Source organism: Zootoca vivipara, chromosome 3 (assembly GCF_963506605.1).
Source record: "Zootoca vivipara chromosome 3, rZooViv1.1, whole genome shotgun sequence".
In the NCBI taxonomy this organism is placed as follows: domain Eukaryota; kingdom Metazoa; phylum Chordata; class Lepidosauria; order Squamata; family Lacertidae; genus Zootoca; species Zootoca vivipara.
This window is the reverse complement of record NC_083278.1, coordinates 55,208,119-55,231,116: the sequence shown is the minus strand read 5'-3', so window position 1 is coordinate 55,231,116 and position 22,998 is coordinate 55,208,119. Positions and strand designations below refer to the sequence as shown.

Genomic DNA, 22,998 nt, shown 5'->3' with positions numbered 1-22,998 from the left:
TCATACCCATCCTGGGCAGTATAATTCTTACTTAACAAAGATAAGAATGATACAGACTTGTATTGTGGTGGAGAGAAGGGGAGTTTTCTAGATCCTCAGAGCAGGCACTGAAAATGCCCCCCTGCAATGCATTTGTAAGGGAAAACAGAGAATGAGAAGGTCTGGAGTAAACAATTGCTATGGAAATCAAGTAGGAGAAGATAAACAGCTTCACAGAAGCTAGTGAGACTTCTGATACAAGTACATACTGCAGACGTATGAGATCTTCCTGTAGTCTGTATATTCCTATGAAGTATGCTTGACTGTGTACGATAGGAGTGCATGTTAAAACCAAATTATATAAAACGGCCATGAAGTATGCAGAGGTCACATTGTTTCATGCTAAACCAGCTCCTTAAATTGTGCTGATCTGCTCGGCAACAGGCAGCCAGTAGAGACTTGGAATATTGTTCTTCTCTGCTCCAAGTGACCCCTCCACCCACCATGAGGTGGGGTCACTGAATTCCACACCAGCTGCAGCTGTTGAATAGTCTTCAAAGGCAACCACACAGAGTTCACAGCACACAGGCATTAAGGAAGGTTGTTAGGTTTGATTCTCATTCTCATTTAAAGCTTTGTCTTTTTTGGCAGGGCACCGTGAGTTTGATAATATTTTTCAAACTGCTCTTCTCTATTGAAAGAATGCTTTTTTAAAACAATAAAAGATTGAGCCACAGCTATTATTTTGAAGAAGGAGAAAATATGTAGATTTTTTAAAAAAAAATGTGGTGGAACATTGCTATCCTATCTGTGCTTCTGAAAATTCTCCAGGGAATTCTCCAGGGAAAGAATGCTTCTTAAGAAAGAGGGGGGGGGGAGATGACTGCCTTTTAATAAAAGAAATCTAAAACTGGCTATTGTCATGGCTCTAATATTTACACAGGCTGCTCTGGCAAGTTTTAAAAACTGGGCTCCACTATAAAACCTAAAAATGTCCTGGACACAAAGTTGTTTACATATAATATGAGAAGATATAAAGTTACAGGGCTGGGGATTGGAAGAGATTCTAAAACCATCCTCCGTGTGCTGACGTCACATGGAAACCAGCTGTTGGGATGATGCTAAACGGAACCGTTCTTCAGTTTGCAAAAAGTTGCAAAGTTGATCTAATAGAGTTCCAAGAGCTCTCCTGGTTGAGAAGCTGATTATTTTTCCTTTCCTTGATTGATTTCAGTATTTTCAGAACTGGAAGACTTTCACTGCTTTCACTACTACTTCACATTTGGACTGAAATACTTCCTAAAGGTTTTTTTCCTCTGTAAAAGGTAAGGTTTTTCTCCTACTTTAAACCTCATTGTTGTTTTACACTCATTTTTAGACTATGGGAATTTTTTTTAAATGAGAAGGGGCTATAGCAGTGTGTCCAACAGCTTATTTTGACATCTGTCTAGTTTTTCCTCTTGATGTGAATGTAGGTCAGTAATCATCTTACTAAGAAATGGATTATTTAAGGAAAGGCTGGGTGCACTTTTTGATAGAGAGAATGCTTTTCTATTTAATCATTTGGCTCTTGATTTTCACAGCCTGAGTCTTGGATGTGTGTGTGTGCACAAGTGCACAGAAGCTGGCTGCAGTTGTGACCAAAAGTAACTGTTTTGTAGCATGTACCCAACTATCTGGCACAGCTGAATGGCTGCGTTGCTGATAAATCAAACGAAGGCTCTCCCGGAGAGCTGACTTGTGGAACCACTTTTGTTCATCTCCGTTAAAACATAACGCCTCCTTGGCTGATGTCACCGCCTGTTATTTTTAGCAGCTGCCGCCCGTGCCCCAGAAGGGTATTTATTTCAAACTATTTGGACTTGTATGTGTGTTTGTATGCAGAGAGAGTGGGATAGAAGGGGAGTATAATGCTATACGGTTTTGCTTTCTTTTTTTTAAAAAAAGAAAAACTTGTTTGCTTGACATAGGAAACAACCAGTGATGCAGATGTCATTGATTGTTGGCATACAGTTTACTGCTGTATTGAGCTACTGACCTTGTCTAGGACATGTCGAAAAGGATGGACACCCTGCTATTCCCCAAGGGAAACAAAAGCTGTGTCACACACTGCATGTTAGCTATTCCTTTGAAAAGAAAAGGGCTTCCTATTTACATGGAGAATGAGCTTTGATGTAAATTATCTGCCATGATTCTTCAACTAAGCCTTTCTTCATTTTCCCCTGACCATATGGGTACAAATAATACAGGAAAGGGAAATTTAATTCTGCTCTCCCAGGGAAAAAAGGATCATCTGAGGAGAATAAGAGATGGAGATAAGGGAAGCCCCCCCCCCCAAGAAATTTATCCACCATAATACCAGCTTGAGAATTGGGTACAAAATTAAACAGTGACCCAGTTTTCCACATGTAAATGTCATGCTTGAGTGTCAGTATCAACGGGAGCAATTAGCAAGAAAATGTGGCAGATCCATAAGCAGCAATGGGAGCAAGTGAAGAGAACATGAAAGCAGGGCCAGCTCTAGGTAGACACCCGGTAGCGTGGGGTGCCAGGGCGCTGGGCCGGTAGGTGGCACGCTGCACGGCAAAGCCGTGCGGAAGCTATGCTGCACCCTGCGAGGACGGGGGCGTCGGAGCAATCTCCGCCCCTCAGCGCCAGGGCACACGACCTGCTCAAGACTGCCCTGCATGAAAGAAAGGGGAGAATATATATAAAAACAGGGCAGTATCCAACATTGTGTGAGGAGGCCTCCCCTTACTCTCCACCCTCCTGCAGTTCCCCAACCCTCTGAAACAGTTTGGAGGGGGGGTGCATATGAGGCTGCAGGGGGAGGGGGAGGAAGGAGAAGTTTTGTTGTGCAAGTGGAAGTCTGTTCTGCTAGCAGATGAGCACAGTTGGATACCACCCAAGATGTTGCTTGGTTGGGCCATCTGTATGGGTATGGTTGGGTAACTTTTGTTCCCGTTTTACAGAGGAGAAGCTGGAGGTCACAAAGTGACTTGCCACGGAATGAATCTCAACTAGAAGAGGGACTTGGATCCAGGTTTTCTGAGTCCGAGGCAATTATCTAACAACGGGTCCATCTGACATGTGCTAATCTGTTAAGAGTGCTTGGGGTAAAGCGGGACCTGTCATAGGGCAAAGTTTGAGTTGTGTGACCTCCAGCTCTTTCCAACCACCCCATTCTATGTTACATGTAATGCAATGACTCCCATGGTGCTCTTCCAGAACTTGATTGCATTTGGATGGTCTCCAGTGTGGTTTCAAAAATTTAGTTTGGTGGGAGGAAACAGATTGTACACTGCAAGGATTGCTTTAAGCAACCAAGTAACAATTGCAGAAATGCGTTGTGTGCCTTTGTTTTAAATCTACTGAGCTTCGCTGCAAAAGCATCCATTGCAAGAGCACAATCAATACACATTAAGGTGAAATGCATTATATTTGTGCTTGTCCTGAAATGCGTCTATATCTTAATGCTTCTCAAGTTCATTGCTTTTTTACATTGCTTTATTTTATTGCTTTGCACGGGAACCTGCAGATTGACCAGTCTTCATACAGTTGAAGTCAAAGTAATAAAAGTCTTGTAATTCATCTGAAGTGTGTTTGAATAAGCCTGCTCTGTAGCACCCCTCCAAATACTGTGAAGCTTCATTTTGTTAGAAAATCAAACCTAGTGATTTTACATTATTGCAAACTTTTAAAAATATTGAAATGGCTGCACAGGCTCTATTTCAAATGACATTTAGACTGCAAACGAGCTTTCAGGGCAGTGGAAACTTTATGTAAGAATTTGTTTTTGAGCAACAGTCATTGCAGCCCCTGGCAGTCAGCTAGAACTTTGGCCTAAGAAATCGTGGAAGCTTTATCTGCTGACTGTTTCCTAGTTGAAGCCAAGACCTTTGCTTAAACAATCAGTCCCTCTTGGCCGCTCCTCATTTTTTTTTATTAAGAATATTGTGTATTTGTAATAAAGCTGCCCTGAATTTTTTCCTGGCAGGTATAACCACAAAAGAATTTACTGAATCCAGAGTCAGCTTTGGAAAGTGAAGCAAAGAGAGGAGAAAAGAGTGAGCCCTTTGGAGCTTCAGAATCCTGTGAAATGTCTGAGTGAGATCCAGAAAAAGAAGGGGGTTAAATGTTTCATCACGCAGGTGAGAGACACTCAGTAGCATACATATGATTTTGAAGAGGAATGATAAGGAATTTGTCATTCCTTCTCATGCTGCAAACACATACTTGTCTATGGCCACTTCCCTTCCCCAAGAAATATTTATTTATTGGTTTCATTTATAGATCACTCATCATGTTGACGTAACCCCTGGGTGGTTTCCAACTTGTAAAAATATGAAACTAAGATGCAGGCAGCAAAACACCAATCAAAAATTTGTCACTGAGGTAGCAAGCCTGTGTCTAGGTTGTGTTGTTTAGGAATATAAAGAGAACACAAGGGTCATCTAGTCCAACCCCCTGCAACGGAGAAATCTCAGGAGGGCAAAGGAGGCCATCACCCATCCCTTTTGAAGTGACAGATGTTTCCTTCTGGTAGCTCTAGACAGCAGCAGAGGAAGTCGCGTGGGCTCCTGGGGTGGGGCGCCCAGGGGCAGGGCACACTGCAGGGCTCTGGAGTCTGCCTGCCTCCTCCCACTCAGCTGCGCTACAGCTGGGGGGAGGCAGCGGGGGGACTGGGCAGCGCGGAGCCTGCATGCCCCCAAGCCACCGTGTCTCTCCCAGGAGAGACACATGGCTTGGGCATGCTGCAGGTCCCGCGGTGAGTGCCGCCCAGCATTTTGTCACCCCCTTCAGTGGTGACCCCTGGGGCAGCCCACACCCACCACACACCCCTTCCTCCGCCCCTGGCTCTAGATATTGTTTGTGGCTACCAAGCAAGACTGCTTTCCATAGTCTTCAGGGGGGTGAGAGAATTTCCCTAACCAACTTCCTTTACTTCTTGGCATGTGCAGTGAAGGACACAAGGGGTGGGTTGAAAGGGGTGCTCTCTAAGCCCCAAACCCCATTGTGAAAAGAACTCGATCTCATCCTATGATTTGCACACATATAGAGTCTGCTCAGAAGGACTACAGAATGCACATAGGCCATGCAGGGTCAGTGGGTGTCATACCAACCCTATAAATCTGTTGTACAAACAAACCATGTTGCATGAGCAGGGCTTTGGTGCACTGTCATTCAAAGAAATGTAGGGAGGAATTCAATGCGGCACTGTGGCAATTGTTCTGCCAGTGCAAGCATTTTAGCTTGGCAGGCAAAACATTTTCCCTGTGCGTTGTTCTGGGGTTTCCCCCCCCCCCGAGCCAATTGGGGGGGCACAGGAGAAAGAGAGGGGGAGAAGTGCTGTTGTGCTAGCACAAATTATTGTGTGGGATTCTGTTAGTGGACTTGTTAATTGAATCCAGTTTATATAATAGTTTTTTGTTTTGGGGGCTGGGACAACAGAAACATACAGTAGCATTATTATTTTTTTAATAGCCCCCATAAGGAAGGCCTAAAATCTCCTTATGATCATCCTTTCTCCAGCCTTGACAATGTTGGTTTGAATTCAGAAAATAAAATCATAGTATGATTCTAAGCAATGAAGAGCATCCTTATTGTGGGATGGAGATAGGTCCTAGTGACTGTTGGTTTCTGGGATATTGGTCTGATCCTGCAAGTTATCTCTTATATTCTTAAGCAGTAATGAATACTCAAAAACACTTAAGACGGATGAGCTCTGGACAGTTGATATACGTGGGGATTCTTGTAAAGCAAAAGTATAGATTCTGCAAGACTGAAGTCAGCCTACCGTTGCTGTATAGATCACCCCTCTCTGTGTGTCTCTGTGTGTATTTGTTTATTGGGAAGAGCAGGTGGAGAGACTGACTGCATCAGTTCCAAATCATCTTCATTAGCAAACTTACTATCTTTAGATTCTTGGCTGCCTTGTCAACAGTGTGAGATAGTAGGACATGGACTGTGTCTTGGTCATTCCAGGCCTAGCAAGGTTGGAGGGTTTTGGTTTCCACTGCCAGGCACAGGGAGAACAGAGGTTGCTCAGCATTACCTTGCAAGACTGAGTCTCACAATCCTGGACAGCTGCTCACGTTTGAATGTGTACTTTTTATTTTAATGAACACTCTCTCTTTCTTAATTTAGACAAATAGCGGATCTTTTGGTGATCGTGCCACACATCTCTTTTTGCATAGGTTTTAAAAATATTTGTATTTTGTAAAAATATGTTTAAAAGATAAAGACAAAGAAACTACTTTTCCAAATTCAACATCGCAAATGCAAAAATGTAATACTTAAACAAGTCCATCAATTGTGCTTGTGTTCTGATAGACCAAATGCTTAATTTTATGGCATTGCTAATCTATAGACATATATTTTTGTCTGGATTATTTTTCTTCCAACATAATGTATGTTTTCCATAAAGTTAATCAGAGTCATTCATAAAGTTAATCAGAGCTTTAGTGTTGAACCATGTCTTAATAATAGTAAGTAGTTTACCCATCATAACATTCCATATCTTTCTGCACCATGCTTCTACGATAAGCATTTTTGCACCTGCTAAGAAATTACTTGCCAAGATCCTGTGCCTGCTTTTAATTAAATTGTGCAAATCATGTAAATGCTCTGCCTGGCGTATATAGATTATGCAGCTCCTGTTTCATCTTTGAAACATATTCCGAGAACCTTGTACAGTTTTGCAAAACCGCTAGAAATGTTTTTAAAAATCAACATGTTCAGCATTGCATTTTTAGTAGTCTTGTGAATATAAAATACCACTGGAGTAAAATAAAAATAAAAAGGCAGTTCCTGCATATGTTGAGATTACAGGAGCTGTCATGCATTTGCTCTTTCTCCACAGATTTTGAATTTCCTCCATTTCCATTTTGCCAGAGATTAAGAGCATAATCCAAACCCACGCCCACCCTTCCTGCCAGCTGTCATGGTGCATAGCTGCCAAGTTTTCCCTTTTCTCGCGAGGAAGCCTATTCAGCATAAGGGAAAATCCCTTTAAAAAGGGATAACTTGGCAGCTATGGTCATGGTGGATGATCAAGCCCAATTCTTGTAGCAGTCCAATTCCATTATGTGATGGCAGTGAGATTGGCTTGGAATCCAGTGGATCCCAGGCCAGCTCAGTCCTCCCCTTGGAAGGCCCTCTTTCAGAGCTTTCCTCTGGCCTCCACTAGTGAAAAATCTCTCCTTCAGCAGGAGGCCAGCTCAGATAGGACAACTGAGCAGATTGCCCTGTTGTTGTATTGTGTGTATTTTAAAGCAATAGGTATAGAATTATACTCTGCAACCAACCTTTAATGCAAATTGTTTGATTTCCCTGTTTCTTTGCTCTTCTCCTTTGCGCTTGATCCCAAAGCTGGAGCCAGAGGCAAGTAAGGCTTGCCGTTCCATAACTCCCACACATTCCAGGAAAGTCTTAGAAGAGAAGAGAGGTGCACGGACATTTCTCTGTTTGGCCACTGCAGCTATGGACCTACGGACACAACTGGAGAGCACAACTGAGAGGAACTGGAATAAAGAGAAGATGGAGCTTCTGGAGCGCTTTGACAATGAAAGGAAAGAGTGGGAATGCCAGTGGAAGGTCATGCAGAAGAAAATAGAAGAGGTATTTTTGGATTCTTTTTCATGTCAGCAACTAACGTGATGAATACTGTCTTAAGCAAAGTCCCCGAAACTTAAAAAGATGGTTTCACCAAAGAACCCATAGGGTTGGAATGAATCAGCCATTGTGTCTATCCCCCTGTTCAGAAACAGGGGTGGTGGGGAGTTCTTCATGCACCACTTATTGTATAAACATTGAAGCATGATGCCTTTTGGGACATTGCTGTGGAAACCATGCTAATGTTAACATGTTGGTAAAGGTAAAGGGACCCCTGACCATTAGGTCCAGTCGTGACCGACTCTGGGGTTGCGCGCTCATCTCGCATTATTGGCCGAGGGAGCCGGCATATAGCTTCCAGGTCATGTGGCCAGCATGACAAAGCCGCTTCTGGCAAACCAGAGCAGCACATGGAAACGCCGTTTACCTTCCCGCTGTAGCGGTTCCTATTTATCTACTTGCAATTTGACGTGCTTTCGAACTGCTAGGTTGGCAGGAGCTGGGACCAAGCAACGGGAGCTCACCCCGTCACAGGGATTCGAACCGCTGACCTTCTGATCAGCAAGCCCTAGGCTCAATGGTTTAACCACAGCGCCACCTGGGTCCCTTTAATGTTAACATGATATTGATGCCAAAAAGGGTGTTCGAAGAATTTGCACTGTGCTTTTAAAACTAAAGGGGTCATGAGCATACCCTTGTATTATGGAACAGCAATCCATGCAAAAAAGATACCACGTAGCGAGCTGCGGCCCTACAAGTGCTGTTGGACTACAACTTCCATCATGCCTGGTCATGAAGTCCAACACACTCTGGGGTGCCACAGACTGCCCACCCCAAATCAAGGTGTGCCTTTTCGGACGTTGCTTTCTGAGATTAATATTGAGCAATCTTGTTTATTAGCATGTAAAGGAATGTCATGAATTTGGAATCCAGGGACACCAGAGCAGGACACATTTATTCTGGCTCAGCCCTGCTATATTTATTGATGGCATTCAGTAGCAAGAGAGTACAATAAACAACATACCACAGGCTAGACACAAACTGTATTTATACACCCTTCACTCACTCGTTCTCTGCCAGTCTTCGCACCGTTCTAACCCATGGGACGAGTTTGGTATAATTATTGCTGATGCTCCCTTGAGTTGCCACTTTAGCAGTGTATTTTGTTTACCAGCACATGGAATTTATTCCTGCTGGTGATTCTGTATCTGCTTTGCTGGTTTCCCACATTCACACTATGTGTCTGCATTGATTCATCTGCCTGGCGGTTTGCAGCTGAGGTGGCTGATACACCCCACTGGATCTCTGCCATTTTGTGCCTTCAGAGTGAAGTGTAGCTGTTTAACAAGCTCCCTGACCTCTTAGCCGTATTCCTTGTAATGATGATGCCCCTGCTTTGCCCATCAGATCTTTCGTTTGTCCATGGAAGAGCATCACCATTCCATATTATAGTCGTTGCCTTGCTAAATGTGTAAACTGATTTGAGATGAAAAGGTAGAATTTGAAGAGGGAGGTGAGATTGATATTTGTCAGTCACTGCAGAGGCAAAATGCAGAAGAGCCACCAGTTGTTATCTCTGTCTGTTCCCCTTGGAAAGGAAGCCTAACAGGCTGTTGTGCAATCTGTGCTTATGGTGGTATAGGTCACAGTTGAACTCATGCCTCCCATAGCAATTGGTCAGGAATCCTTAGGGATACTGCTTCCAAGTCTGAGAACTAGAACCCTGCTGGATCAGGCCAAAGACCCATCTATTATTATATTATTTATTAAATTTATATACCACCTTTCATCCAAGGATCACTGGTCAGTTTACAATATAAAAACACAAAACTACATAACATAGTAACAAACTAAAACAATAACCACACACACACACAGTCGAGTCCTGTACTCACAGTGGTTAACCTGGTCCCAATTGGAAGCCCATGAATAGGATCTGAGTGGCTCTTCTGCTCTGCTTCTCATATCCTATGCCTTCTCTACATAGTCTTGTACGAATTATCATGTCCTATTGTGGTGCACCATGTCTTCGGTTTGGTTTTGATGTCCTAGAGTTGACCCAGCTGGGAGATGCTTCATTTAAGAGTTTGTTGTTGTTTAGTCGTGTCCGACTCTTCGTGACCCCATGGACCATAGCACGCCAGGCACTCCTGTCTTGCACTGCCTCCCACAGTTTGGTCAAACTCATGTTCGTAGGTTCGAGAACACTGTCCAACCATCTCGTCCTCTGTCGTCCCCTTCTCCTAGTGCCCTCAATCTTTCCCAACATCAGGGTCTTTTCCAATGATTCTTCTCTTCTCATGAGGTGGCCATTTAAGAGTTAGTGTGGTACAATGAGAATCTTTTCAGACCTTGTTCCAGTATGCAGCAGCCACATGCTCACATGCTTTATGTTTGAAACCAACACCATTTTTGGAAATTGCAGTACTTTCTTGTGAAAAGAAATAATGCTGTAGCAAAAGAACGTTCCAGATATTCCAGCGCACCAAGGATTCCAGACTTTGGAGTCTGATGACACAAGCTCAACATGAAAACAAATATCACCCTTTGTTCATCAAGCTGGTAAGATCACTGTGGTCTAATAGGAGGCTTTTTGTTTCCTTTCCAGCTTTACCAGGAGGTAAAATTAAGGCGTGAAAGCAATATGAATGCCTCTGAGACTAAGGTCATTCATAGCAAGGCACAGCCACGGCCCATACATTCCCCCTCTTCAGTATGGAGTGACACACCAGGACTGAACTCTTGTTCAGCAGACAAAGAGAGTTTGCTCGGCAAGGCAGAAAAGGAGAGCAAGGATGCGAAAAACAAGGGAAGAAACCATGCTTTTGCAAATGATACTCTGGCCTTTGAGAGTTACAAGGAATTTGAAGATTGCCCAGGCTTGAAAACAACCAAGAATTACACACAGGATCTCAATATTGTGAGTAAACCAGTAATGGGTGTTTCACTTAGGGAAAGTGAAGGTAGCTCAGGCTTCAACCTCTAACATGTCAACACATTTTTATAAGTGGCTGTTTAACGGATGGACTTAATGTGTTCAGCTCATCTGAGTCTATTCCTAGTCCACTGGAAGGTGACAAGATCAGATCAGCCTGTCCTGAGCTGAACTGAATATGTGTGAAAACATGCTAACTACAGATCTAAGAAAATGAATGTCACGCTGCCCTCTGCCCCCAAAATATATCTCCTGGGTGCTGAGGATTCTGGAACTTGTCAGCCATGCCATGCAGACTCTTCTGTTTGCTGTTTTTTTGTTTAAAATATTTGATAGCATAGCCTTTTTGCTGCAGTTTGTGGTCTGGTTTAGACATAACACTGATTCGCTGTGAAATGTTACTTGTAAGTGGGAAGCCAACCTCAAAAATAAGTGCCCTCTGCTATTCCTCCTTTCCCATGTGGTACAGTTTCTCCCGGTTGTTCCTTTTCTTGGTATGCAATTACATATCAATTTAAGTCATGATTAGCATAAAAACAGATTCCCTCATACCTGTGATTTCCAGAAATTACAATTTCCAATTTGTAGGAGGACCTGGGCTGGTGACCATGTAGCACAAAGTCTTGGGAAGAGGGGGAGATACTTTGGAAAGGGAAGGAGGAAGAAGTGAGGGAAGGTTGTGGCCGGCTAGCTCCTTATTTGGTAAGCCATGGTGTGCAGGGTTTTTGCTTTATTTATTTATTTCAGTAATTCATTCCCTGCCTTTTTACAAAAAGTACTCAAGGTTGCTTGCAGCAGAATAAAACACCAATATCACAGACATAACAACACAATAATGTAACTAGCAGATAGGAGAAGTTATGGCTCTACCAGGTCTATATCTTTTGTGATGTACCCCTTCTTTAATTACCTCTGAAATGGAAAACATATGCTGTAGCTGTGCTTACAGCTGCTCTAGAAATTTAATAAGAACCTGATCACAATAAAAGGTTGCTATTTGCATTTATAGGCTCTTAAAGAACTTGCCAAAGTAAGCGAAGACTTGTGCAGCTACCAAGAAGAAATCCGCAAGAAGTCCAACCACAAAAGGTATCACTACATTAGATGTTCTTACTTGGGCACATTGGAGACATAGGGCCACATACAAACAACTGGGAAATGTTGAACGTGAGCTGGAGAAATGTCCGCAATACTTTAGTCTTTAATCAGGGGTGGAGATTCTGTGGCCCTCCAAATGTTGGACGCCAGCTCCCGTCAGCCCCAGCCAGCATGGTCAAGGATGATGGGACCTGTAGTTCAGCCACATCTGGGCAGGGAAGGCACAGATCCCCCATCATAACTTTAAGTGTCCTTGGAGAGAGAGGGGGGGATTTCTAACCCCTTCTACTTGTAATAAAATTGCTTTACCTTAAATCCAGTTCAAAGCTATGCCGACATCACATATTAGATCTGGTTGTGAAAGAAACAGCAGCCTGAGGCTCCTGTTAAAATCCTACCCTCATTTGAGGCAGCTGAGCAGTGAAACCACATTTTAATCCTTTCAAGGGATTCACTCCCAGAAGTTCTTCCTCCGACATTAAAAACGTTATAAAAAGAATGGCATGCTTTATAGGCTGTCTCCCCCAGCTTTAGTTGCCTGTGGAGCCCAAAGGTGAAAGACACATTGGTTTTATCTCTTTCGCACTGAGGCAGTGAAAGTTAGTCACACTTGAGTGACTTGGATAGCTGTGACTAACCTAAGTTCTCGATTGGGCACAGGATTTGATTCACAGGAAAGTAGGAAGTACGTCTGTAATCCAGCAAATGTTGTTGCTATCTGATTAAAGTTCATTTTCTCTCCAAGGAACGATTTGCCAAAAATATATACAAATATCACTCAGGTTAGCCAGTTCTTCTGGGGGATGCTGGTGGGCCCCCAGAATAGTTCTCTTAAGGAATCAAAGATGAGATTACAAGAACCTTGGGCAACATAGCTGTCAAGTTTTCCCTTTTCTCATGAGAAAGCCTATTCAGCATAAGGGAATTTCTCTTTTAAAAAGGGGAGAACTTGACAGCTATGTTGGGCAATGATGTGTTTTGTTATGTTGTGCTGCTGATTCTGTACCCCAGTACGTTGAAAAGAAAGAGATTTCGAGATATTTGCTGTGTAGAATGATCACACTCCTCATGGGCTTCATAAAGGTTTGGGCCTATTGATATAGGTAGATAGGTAGGTAGGTAGGTAAACAAACAAACAAACAAACAAACAAACAGAACATGGAATGAGTCCTACATTGACATTCTGAAACTGTTGCCGGACTGATTTGTGTAATGGAGAGAATAGTTAAATCACTGCTGATTAATATAAAATATTTTTCTTGCATATGTAGAAAGAAGTTGTTTCCTTTCCTGGGAGAATCTGCCAAAATGGAAAACGCACTGATCACGCAAGAGATGAACCATGTGCGTAACCATGACCCACAAACAGTTTCAATTGCATTTGATACAGAAGAGCAAAACAACAAGAAGAACTTGATGGGCATTAGCAGGTGTTCAAAGGAGATGCCATCGAGCGCTCTTGCTGGAGTTGAGAAAGCAGGCTTTTCCCCCTGGCATAAAAGAGAAGGCCCTCCTGTTCCTCCAAGAAGCACTTCCCGGCACTTGGCCAGCTCTCTCGCACAGGTTTCTGAAGCATTGGCAAAAGAAACAGGGCACAAAAGCAGTTGTGAGACCCAGGAGGACCAGGAAGAAAGTGCATTGACTCGCCTGCCTTTTGCAAAGCAATGTGATGCTCCAATGCCACTGACAAATGAATGGAAATCTGTTAGTGGGCCTGCTGTGGCTACCACGGTACCCACTGAGAAAAGGGGTCAGTCCCTTGAATGCAAGCTGCCTGCAGGGTTTTCTCACAACACTTGGTCTCATGATACAAGTAAGGTTGGGAATAGTCCTAAAAAGGACTCTGCCTCACATTCTGTCCAGAAGAGCTGTTCCGACGGAAATATGGTGCCACAGAAACAACAGCATCCTATACTGCAAAGCAGTGTGCATTATAGCAGTGACTTATATGTCCCTGTGTGCAACACCCTGGGTGATTCTGGCTATGGAACTGGAAAGACTCAACGAAATGAAACGCTGCAGGCAAAAATTGATGAGTTCAACAGAACCGTGTTTCACGCAGATAAAGGCCACAAGTGTGTGGAACGGAACCCAATGGTGCCAGTGCTGTCTGGAGACCCCAAACCCCGCCCCATAGTTCAGGACGGTGTGACCAGCAGGGCGCAAAAGGAAGAGCCAGCCTGTGTTCTGAATCCCAGGCTCTCTTCAAGAATGGATGAGAAAGCCTCCAAGCCCAGCAAAAATGCCAAAGCCACAGGGCAGCAGAGGCAGCTCAATGGACTCCTAAGTGGCTACCAGCAGATGCTCCATGAACACGACTGGAAGCCAAGCAATTTGTCTGGCCGCCCGCGATCCGCAGACTCAAGATCCAACTACGGGGTTGTCGAAAAGCTTCTGAAGAACTACGAAAAGTCAACCGCTGCATGGAACTCAAAGCTCCACAAAGAGCGCTGGCTGCCGCCCAGTTCGGAATTGGCGGGTGGCAGCTGCGAGAAATTGGGCCACTATTTTGAAATCCTCCAGTCAGATCAAGGGAAACAGGAGCAGCTGAAGAATTCAACCCGGCACATTGGGCTTTATGCCAGGCATGGCAAAGAGAAGCAGAAATTTCCCGAGGTATGCCTTTAAAATGAAAGTTGACCCATTTGTCACATTTTGACCCTACTCTTCCTCAAAGAAGCTTAAGGCAGCACATGTTGCCCAACATGGCCTTTCTTAGTCCCTGGGTCTCTTGCACCCACACAACAGTGCTGTGAGGTAGGCTAGCCTGAGGGAGTGACTGGCCCAAGTCACTTAGTAAGCTTCAGAGCTGAGTGGGATGGGTGGGTTGGTTCCTTAACAAATCAGATATCAGATGTGGCATAGGCAGCTTTCTGGGTGTTTCATTTGCATTTTACACCATCTGTTATAGGATAAATTTTAGACAGAGCTCTCAAGGATGATTTATTACAATTCCCAGTCTGACACTGCATGCTCAGTCCATTGTGGAGCAGACTGTGTGAATTAGGAACAATTGTCTGCAGAGTGGGTTTTCCATCCGCTCATTGGAGCCCTGACCACACAAGACATCACAGGATTAGTGCAAGGATATGATAATAACTCATTGGTGTAAAAGGATTCAAAAGGCATGAAAAATAATAGAAAATAAATGTACAAGCAAGATGGATTGGCATTCATCATCTAATCAAATTTCTTTAAATATTACATGTTGAAAGCCAGAAATTATCGCTGGCTGCAGTAAAGTTCCTGTAAAAATAGTCCTAAAATTGGCCAAAGCAGAGGAGAATATTTGTTTTGTGCAACCCACAGATTGTTCATTTTCATCCCTGTTGCTGGTATTCCATTGATTTTACTGGAACCATGCTAACATTTCATTTTATCATTCAATACTTGTCTTCCTTAAAATATTTATAGGCTGCCCTTCTGAGCAAAACTCCTCCAGGGTCTAAAGACCTTGATGCACATAGAGAGAACAAAGAGAAGAAGCTTGCTATGTTCCTTTAAGAGTGCCTTTGTTTTAATAGTTCTTCTACTTTCAAGGCAGCAAGAAAATATCTTAACCATTCATTTTGTAACAGCAGTTAGATAACACGGTCCTGGTAAAGGAGAAGTAATTTTATTATGCTGTTACCAGTTCCTTGCCATCAATTTCCTGTTAAGCCATGTCATTAGGCTTCTGGGAATACAATACAATACAATACAGAAGCAATTTTGCTATTTTATCCCAAGAACCAGGAAACGAAAAGGATTGATAATGGAAGCAACAGCATCTTCCTGTGAAGACAGTGGCATCCTCCTGGGACACTGCTGTACTCATCAGGATGGGGGTGGTGGGAGGCTAGATGGTGAGACTGGGGAGACTTTGGCACAGTGGTGACACCTTATCCCTGTTTCAATTTGCACAGTGGCTCATGATGCATAACTCAATCAGTACAGGGTCATGGGTTTGAGCCCCACGTTGGGCAAAAGATTCCTGCATTGTAGGATGGTTTTACTAGATGACCGTCTGGACCCTTCCAGCTCTACAATTCTATGGTTCTATGAGTGCTATTGCCACTGAGGGGGCCCCACTGCTTTTGCCTGCCCCTGCCCCCACAAGCTGCCACTGAGCAGATATCCACATTGGCTATAGAAAGAAGGCAAAGAGTAGGGCAGAAACTAGACATTACATGTAAATATATGTAATGGTAGCTGAACTGTCCTTTTTTAGCTTGGAAAGTTGCTTGAAAGATAGGGTGCTTAGGGGTGGAGAAGCAACTTTGAGTCAGGAAAAGATTGAGCATATCCCTCCCTACTTTCCCACTCCAAAAGTCCAAAATTAAAAAGGGGGGAATTGTAAGGAGTGTACTTCTGTGGGAGAGTTGTAGCAGTTGTCGGAAACGACAGGCGGGGAGAGTGCTTTTTTCACAGACATCTGGTTGACCACTGTTGGCATGGTCCAGCAGGTTCTTCTTCCATTCTTATGTTCTCAGAGCAACTGCTTTCCATGTTTAACCCCCAGCATCTCCAGGCAGGGTGACTGCCAGTCATGGTAGACAATACTGAGGTAGATGGTTAATAGTATGAGGCAGCTTCCTATGCTCCTGTCTACTTCAGAGCATTCCTAGACATGCTCACAGCACTGGCCATGGCCTGAAGCCATTACTGTATGATTTCCCAAGAGTCATCTATCCACACCCACCATGATAAGTTAGGGAAAGGTGGTGGCAGAGAAACATTTCAGAGAGGCTTCTAGGCTCTGTCATGCTCTGAAAGGCGTCATTAGGAGTGCAATGGTCCCCAGAGGCCCTACTGGTTCAAAATGAACACAACATCGGGTTACTTTCAGATAAGTCACCAGGTGTGCTCCAAAGTCATCACAATTAAATTTGTGACCGCTGAATAGGAAGGTGGGTGCAGAGTCTACCCACCCATAATTCTGTGCCCAGCCACAGCTGGCCCTGCAAGACAGTTGGCATCTGATTGCATCACACAATCAGTTTTTCATCAACATGCAATAAGCTTTTTAAAACCTGACTGTATGCTGAGAGGTGTGAGTGGCAACCTGCTTGACTTCATCCAGCTTTGGCCATGTGCAGAGGGAGGGTTGTTTGTTTTAGCTCTCATTTAGAGTCTCCCATGCATATTTTGTGTCTTACTAGCATGCCACATATTTCTTTGACACATGCAGGAGTTCCTCTGTCCTTACATCTTTGCATTACCATGTAATGGTAAACAACACATTCTCTGAACCATTTAATAACCAGACGCCACCTGTTGTAAGGCTAGTCATTCTCCTTAAATTCCATGAATGCTTTTTGAGGGGTTTTGTTTCGACTTCATTACCCAAGCAGCTATGTTTGTATTTGTAGGTGTCTGTGCCAGCTGAGCAGTCAAATGCGAAAGGCTTCTCTCGGCCAGCTCGGCCAGCAAACAGGCGTCTGCCGTCCAGGTGGGCCTCCAGGTCGCCATCTGCCCCACCAGCTGTGAGAAGAGCTGCCTTGAATGAACTTTCTTGAACTTCTGTTGCTGGATCTCAGTGGCTCTAAATTCAAGAATGGATCCGGTGCTGTTATGAAATCTCCATATGGACTCTCTTTTCCACGTTCCTGACCCCAACCAGATCTGTGTAACCGTATATTGGTCAACAGTGACCTTGCCCTTGGACTTGTTGGAGGCACTGTTTCAATTCTTAGACCATCCTTCCACAGTCTTCAGTGTTTTTATCAACTAGATAAGGATGCCCCTTCCTCATGTGTATATATAATTTTATAATTCGCAGCCATTTTTCCTTTGAATGACATATGCCAATAGTTATCGCCTCAATCTTTTTTTAAAAGAAATTACATGATGTATAATCCTGTATATTCTGACTTTTCCCACAAAGAGCAGGAAGAAATGCTATATGCATGATCATGTGTTTGTAGGTGCATGTGTTGAAATAGGAAGCATAACTGTATTTAGGTGAGAGAAACTCAGTGCTGATACTGAAATAATAACATTCGTTTATATACTTGCATATACACATAAAAAGTTTCTGTTTTATTTTGAAAGTTCAGCATATAGCCCTGGCAATAATAATATTTTGTATATCTTTTACAGGTTTCACAGGTCTAGTATTTGATATACAAAAACTAAGAAATGCATTTGGGGGGGGGGTAACTGTAGTGAAAGGCATTTTATGGTATGTACCAGGAGCAGTTTAGTTCAGTGGATCGAGTCCTCATTAATGCTTATTTTAACATCACTTCTTTAAACTTTACTATGCTAGGCATATGTTTCAGAATTAAAAACCTAGTATTTACACTTATGTTAGGCCTTTATCAGTGCACAGACATTCCGGAAAATAATGCTTGCGTTTACCGTTTGCTATAACATGACTCAGAGTCTGGATTCTAATAGATTTGTTCAACCAGCCGGGTGTGTTGAACACACGAGAAAGATTGAGATGGATATCCAGACAACAGCTGCACTTACACCATCAAATCCTGACTTTATAAAACCACACTATGCTAGAGCTCTGTGCAGCTTGCTCCTGCCACTTGCTCCTCCCTTTATGCAAACAAAGAAACAAGCCAGGAAGCAATTGTTAATGGCTTCTGAACAAGCCATGATTTAAAAGTTATGAATCTTGCTTGTTTGGAAGCCATTAACAAGAGTTCCTGGGTCACATATATGCAGAAACTCTGGTTGATACTGTTTCCAGGCTTGTTTCCCTACTTGCTTGACGGCTGTGTACAGGTGCATAGAAGCCAGGCAAATCCTTGCTTTAAAAGCTTTAGGGCAGAACGATACCTTCACTGGCTTCGGGGCTTCTAGTACAACTAAACCCACATGTTGACATGTTGGTTTCCCTGCTGACTGCTGTCAGCGATGAGGAATTGAGATGATGAAACACACACTGATGCTGCCCAGACATGCAGTAAGATGAACTCCATGACATGAAGGAGAACATGCCAGAGTGGCTGGGGCAACCCAGTCAGATGGGCAGCATATTATTATTACATTATTATTATTAAACATGATGAGTGCATGCTGGTTCTGCACACTTCCCCTTCCCCTGAAATACTTGTAATAAAAGTGTAGCTAAGTCATATTGACCATTAATGTTAGGATGTTGGCAAGTGGCAGGGCTTAACCTAAGCTGTGCTTTTGAGCCAATCCCCACTCCCTCCCCCATTATGATTGTCCAGGCTCCAGTCAAAGTCTTAAGTCTAGCAAGATGGAGTTAAACACTTTGTTTTAAATGAAAGCAGAATAATTATCAACCAATGAAGTACTGGAGGGCTTAAGAGAGCTAAGGCAACTGCCACATTCTGCTCCCATGAGCGCTTATGAGTGGCTCTCGGTTATGAGGTTAGCTTTCATTCTGGCAGAAGCCTGACATGGAGTACATAAATATTGCATCAAGATAGGATTGCTGTGGTGCCAGAAATCCTAGACTGATGGCATTAGAAGCATGTAATTGCCATCATCTGTCTCTATGTTGTTGGCTGTTAATATGCTATGTGCGTAGCCCAATTTATACACTCTTCCTAAGAGTCTGAATGAAATATAGATCCTCCTGAACTGCCTTGTTAAGTGTCTTAAAAAAATGCTGCCTTCATCGTCGTGAATGTTCATCTCTCCGAGAATTTTGCAGGAGAAATGAACAGCAACCTGTGTGGAATACTAGGGTGAACATAATATTTTTAAGGAAATGGGTCAGTCCAAAATAGTGACACTTGTCATGAGAAAAGTCACACTACCCCACCTGAAGAAAAAGAAGAAATCAAAATTCTTTGCCACATTAACCCATCAACAGATCAGACCCTAACATTTTATTGGATTAAAATATTTATCATTGACTGTTCTGGCTAGGACTGCTGGGTATTATAGCTCCAACAACAACATTTGGAGGGTTCTCCACCACTGATTTAAAAGCTAAAATGATTCTGTTCTCACAGTGGCCACCCAGTTGCCAGCCAGAAGCCCACAAGCAGGATATGAGTGCAGGAGGAGTCCCCTCACTTAGGATTTGCAGTAACATGTTCGGAGGCATACTGCCTCCAGCGGTGGAGATAGCACATCAATATTGCAACTAGTAGCCTTGTCCTCTACAAATCTGTCTAATCCTCTTGAAGCCACGACATTTCATGACAGTGAATTCCATGATGTGGAGAAGTACTTTCTTTAGTCTGTCCTAAATCTCGCCAACATTCAGCTTCATTGCATGTTGCTGGGTTCTAGCATTAGCAGAGAGGAAGAAAAACCTGTCCTTATTCACTTTCTCCACACTATGTGTCACCTTATTGACTTCTATCAGGTGTTCCACCCCCATTTACTCAACTTTTTTTCTGTACTAAAAAGCCCCAAATGAGTTGCTCTAGTCCCGTTGTCATTTTGGTTGCCTTTCTCAGAAGCTTCTCCAGCTCTACAAAGCACAGATCTGGCCTCAGGATCTGTTGCTTAAAAGAATCTCAGGTAATAGGGGCCAGGAAAGGTTTCTTCTTGAGAACTGAAGAGACAGTACTGGTATATATGGACCAATAATCTTACCTTGGTTTGAGGCAGCTTCATATGTTTAGCAGCTGATGAATGAGGGAACACTTACAGTCAATAATTGTGCGCACCTGCACCACTGCACTATTATTCCTCTTCCAAATTACTTTTGTGTCACAGTGATCCCACAGATGAGCTGATCTTGTCTGAAGGGGAAAACATGTTGACTATTCACTGTGCAGTTTTCTTTTTGACAGAAAAATTCACAGAATACTGTAGAATTATACCAATTTTGGGCATAATAAGCAACGTATGATCTAGCTGATTTGCCTTGTGAATGAATCATGATAAAAACTTTTTAAAAATTGCCTGTGAGGTATCTGTGAGGATTCTCCCCCCCCAAAAAAAATTGACATGAGACTAATCTACAGCAGCCAACTTATTTCCTGACAAGTTTCCTGGCATGCAAAAGTTCAATATTCCACTAGGCATATTGGGGGAATCATCACCTGAATTTCTTCCTGACACATTAAAAAAAAAAAAAGACTTGACGTGAGTTCCAAAAAATGCAAAACATACAACATTTGAAATAACACCATAAAAGGAGCAACATATAAAAAAAACTCGCCCTACCCCAGGCATCCCCAAACTGCGGCCTTCCAGATGTTCTGGCCTACAACTCCCATGATCCCTAGCTAACAGGACCAGTGGTCAGAGAAGAGGGGAATTGTAGTCCAAAACATTTGGAGGGCCGAAATTTGGGGGTGCCTACCCTACCCCATAAAAACGGATACAATCAGCATCCCCAAACTGCGGCCTTCCAGATGTTCTGGCCTACAACTCCCATGATCCCTAGCTAACAGGACCAGTGGTCAGAGAAGATGGGAATTGTAGTCCAAAACATTTGGAGGGCCGAAATTTGGGGGTGCCTACCCTACCCCATAAAAATGGATACAATCAGCATCAGCACAAGAAAGAGTCAATAACCAAAGATCACCAGAAATAGATAATAACAAACACCCTATGACAAATGGCTGGGAGCAGAGGAATGTCTTCATCTGATTCTTTTTTAAAAAATTAAAAATAGTAATATTGGTTCCAGGCAGGCCTCAGTGGGAAGAGTACTCCACAGGCAGGGAGCTACAAACGAAAAGGCCCCATCCCTTGTTTGGCTGTAAGTTGCTTTGGATTGCCCTGGGCAAGATAAAGCAACTAACATATTTAATAACTAATAATAATAATAAATTATTATTATTATTATTATTATTATTATTATTATTATTATTATTATTGCTGCTCTCCAAACCTGTCTCTGGGGTGGCATCCGAAGGTGGGTCTCAGCTGTGGAGACTAATGCATAGGCAGGTTCATGCCAGAAGAGAGGCTATTGAAGGCAAAGACAGGGAAACCATTTGGAAATCTATGTCGATGCTTGAATTCCTGTGAAAAAGGTTGCTGCACTCTTGTATGAAGTAAATCCTCCAGTTAACCGATCTTGACTTATCTTTTCAAAGCTCGTTCATCAAATGATAGCATGGTTGTTTAGTTTGCTTTTGATTTCTGTCACTTTACCTAATGACAGCTACAATGTAAGATTAAGGAATGGTAGGTAGCATCCCCTTGTATATAGAGCTAATTAAGATTGCAACCCTATATCCAATTATCCTGGAAAGTCCCATTGAGCTCAGTGGTATTTACTTACTGAACTACACCACAAGAAACCCTTGTGGTAAATTAATTTTAAATCAATCAATGGCAAATTGAATAGGATGTTCTCTTTTCCTCAATTAATTAATGTATAGTCCCTTTCTTGTTTATTTTAGCATTTAGATAAGTACCTGGCATTTGAAATCAATATGCAGATAAGTAGATTGTTCATTGGCTGTGTTGATTTTAGATGCTTCCACTAAGCCTGTTTAAATGGAGCTGTCATGGCAAACAGCAGCTGATGGCTTGCAAGGGAAGCTTCAGTCTGATCTGATAGCTACAGCTCTTTTAAGCAGCAACGATGGAATGAAATGTGTTAGCAGTTAAGTGTATAAAGGAGGATTGTGGCTGAAATGTGTGCTGTACAGTTTCAAATATGCATGCTATCCTGCTGGGAATTCCAAGGAAGCAACGCAAATTATTTCTGGGAGGACATTTTCAGAGGTAAAGAAGACCACAGGCAATAGTTTGAGACACAGAGGACCATGGCATTGGTGATGGGTTCAGCATCCCTTCCCAGATTCCTGCGTTAGCCTTGCACCAACCAATTCTGAGTTGATTCCATAATCACAGGGTTAGGAAAAGAAGCTGGTGGTAGAAGGGAAAGGGATTAGATCAGGGAAGACCGAGGATGTAAAGCAGTGTGGCATGAAGGTCTACCAGTTACTAGTAATTTGAACTAGAGTAATTTCCTTTCCCAAGACCCTGTAGCAGCTTAAGTTAGTGGGGGGAAATGTAACAATTAGGCACTATGGCCATTCCGGCTGGAACTGATGGATTTGGTAGTTCAATATATCTGGAGAGCACCTGCATGGGGAGGGGGATTCTAGACTCAAGACAGCATTCTCCACTTTCCCATCCTGTGTCTTGGTGCAGATGTATGCCCCTTTGAAAATAAAATAAGCCACAAACACATATTGAGGCTTTCTTATGCTGCCTTGCTTTTGAAATGAGTTGTTGCAGTTTACATAGCCATTGAAATAAATCCAGCATGTGGTTTACAAACCTGATTGAGGCTGAATTGAAGTGTTGAGCCAGCAAAGGCACCTCCCATCTCTGGCACAAAGGACTCAGCTGCTGACCTGCAACTTCTCCAGCTTTAAACACATGTCAATGGGATACCCTCCTCCATTGTACAGTATGGGACGAACTTTCTTCACAAAGTTGACAGAATAGGGGGCCATTTAGGAAGGATTGGAAGAAGG

General features: G+C 43.0%; 1 protein-coding gene across 2 annotated transcripts; it reads left to right on the top strand.

Annotated features, from left to right (window-relative positions):
- The first annotated feature begins 866 nt into the window (after positions 1–866).
- KIAA0408 (KIAA0408 ortholog) lies at positions 867–22,708 on the top strand. 2 transcript variants are annotated; one of them, XM_035109055.2, is made up of 7 exons: positions 867–1,304; positions 3,977–4,130; positions 7,351–7,599; positions 10,202–10,513; positions 11,538–11,617; positions 12,898–14,242; positions 16,978–22,708. In XM_035109055.2, the coding sequence occupies exons 3-7, from the start codon at positions 7,462–7,464 to the stop codon at positions 17,122–17,124; spliced, it is 2,022 nt and encodes a 673-aa protein (XP_034964946.2). In that variant the 5' UTR covers positions 867–1,304; positions 3,977–4,130; positions 7,351–7,461; the 3' UTR covers positions 17,125–22,708. The 2 variants fall into 2 exon arrangements, with proteins under 2 accessions (XP_034964946.2, XP_060128652.1); XM_060272669.1 differs by lacking the exon at positions 867–1,304 and adding an exon at positions 1,311–1,817.
- Positions 22,709–22,998: the final 290 nt, after the last annotated feature.

What these genes read in the sequence shown, in the direction of transcription:
- KIAA0408 (XM_035109055.2), top strand. Translation starts at nt 7,462, where the DNA reads ATGGACCTACGGACACAACTGGAGAGCACAACTGAGAGGAACTGGAAT. An exon ending in TGCAGAAGAAAATAGAAGAG is followed by an intron (nt 7,600 to 10,201) that starts GTATTTTTGGAT and finishes TTTCCTTTCCAG; the next exon opens with CTTTACCAGGAGGTAAAATT. An exon ending in AAGAAGTCCAACCACAAAAG is followed by an intron (nt 11,618 to 12,897) that starts GTATCACTACAT and finishes TTGCATATGTAG; the next exon opens with AAAGAAGTTGTTTCCTTTCC.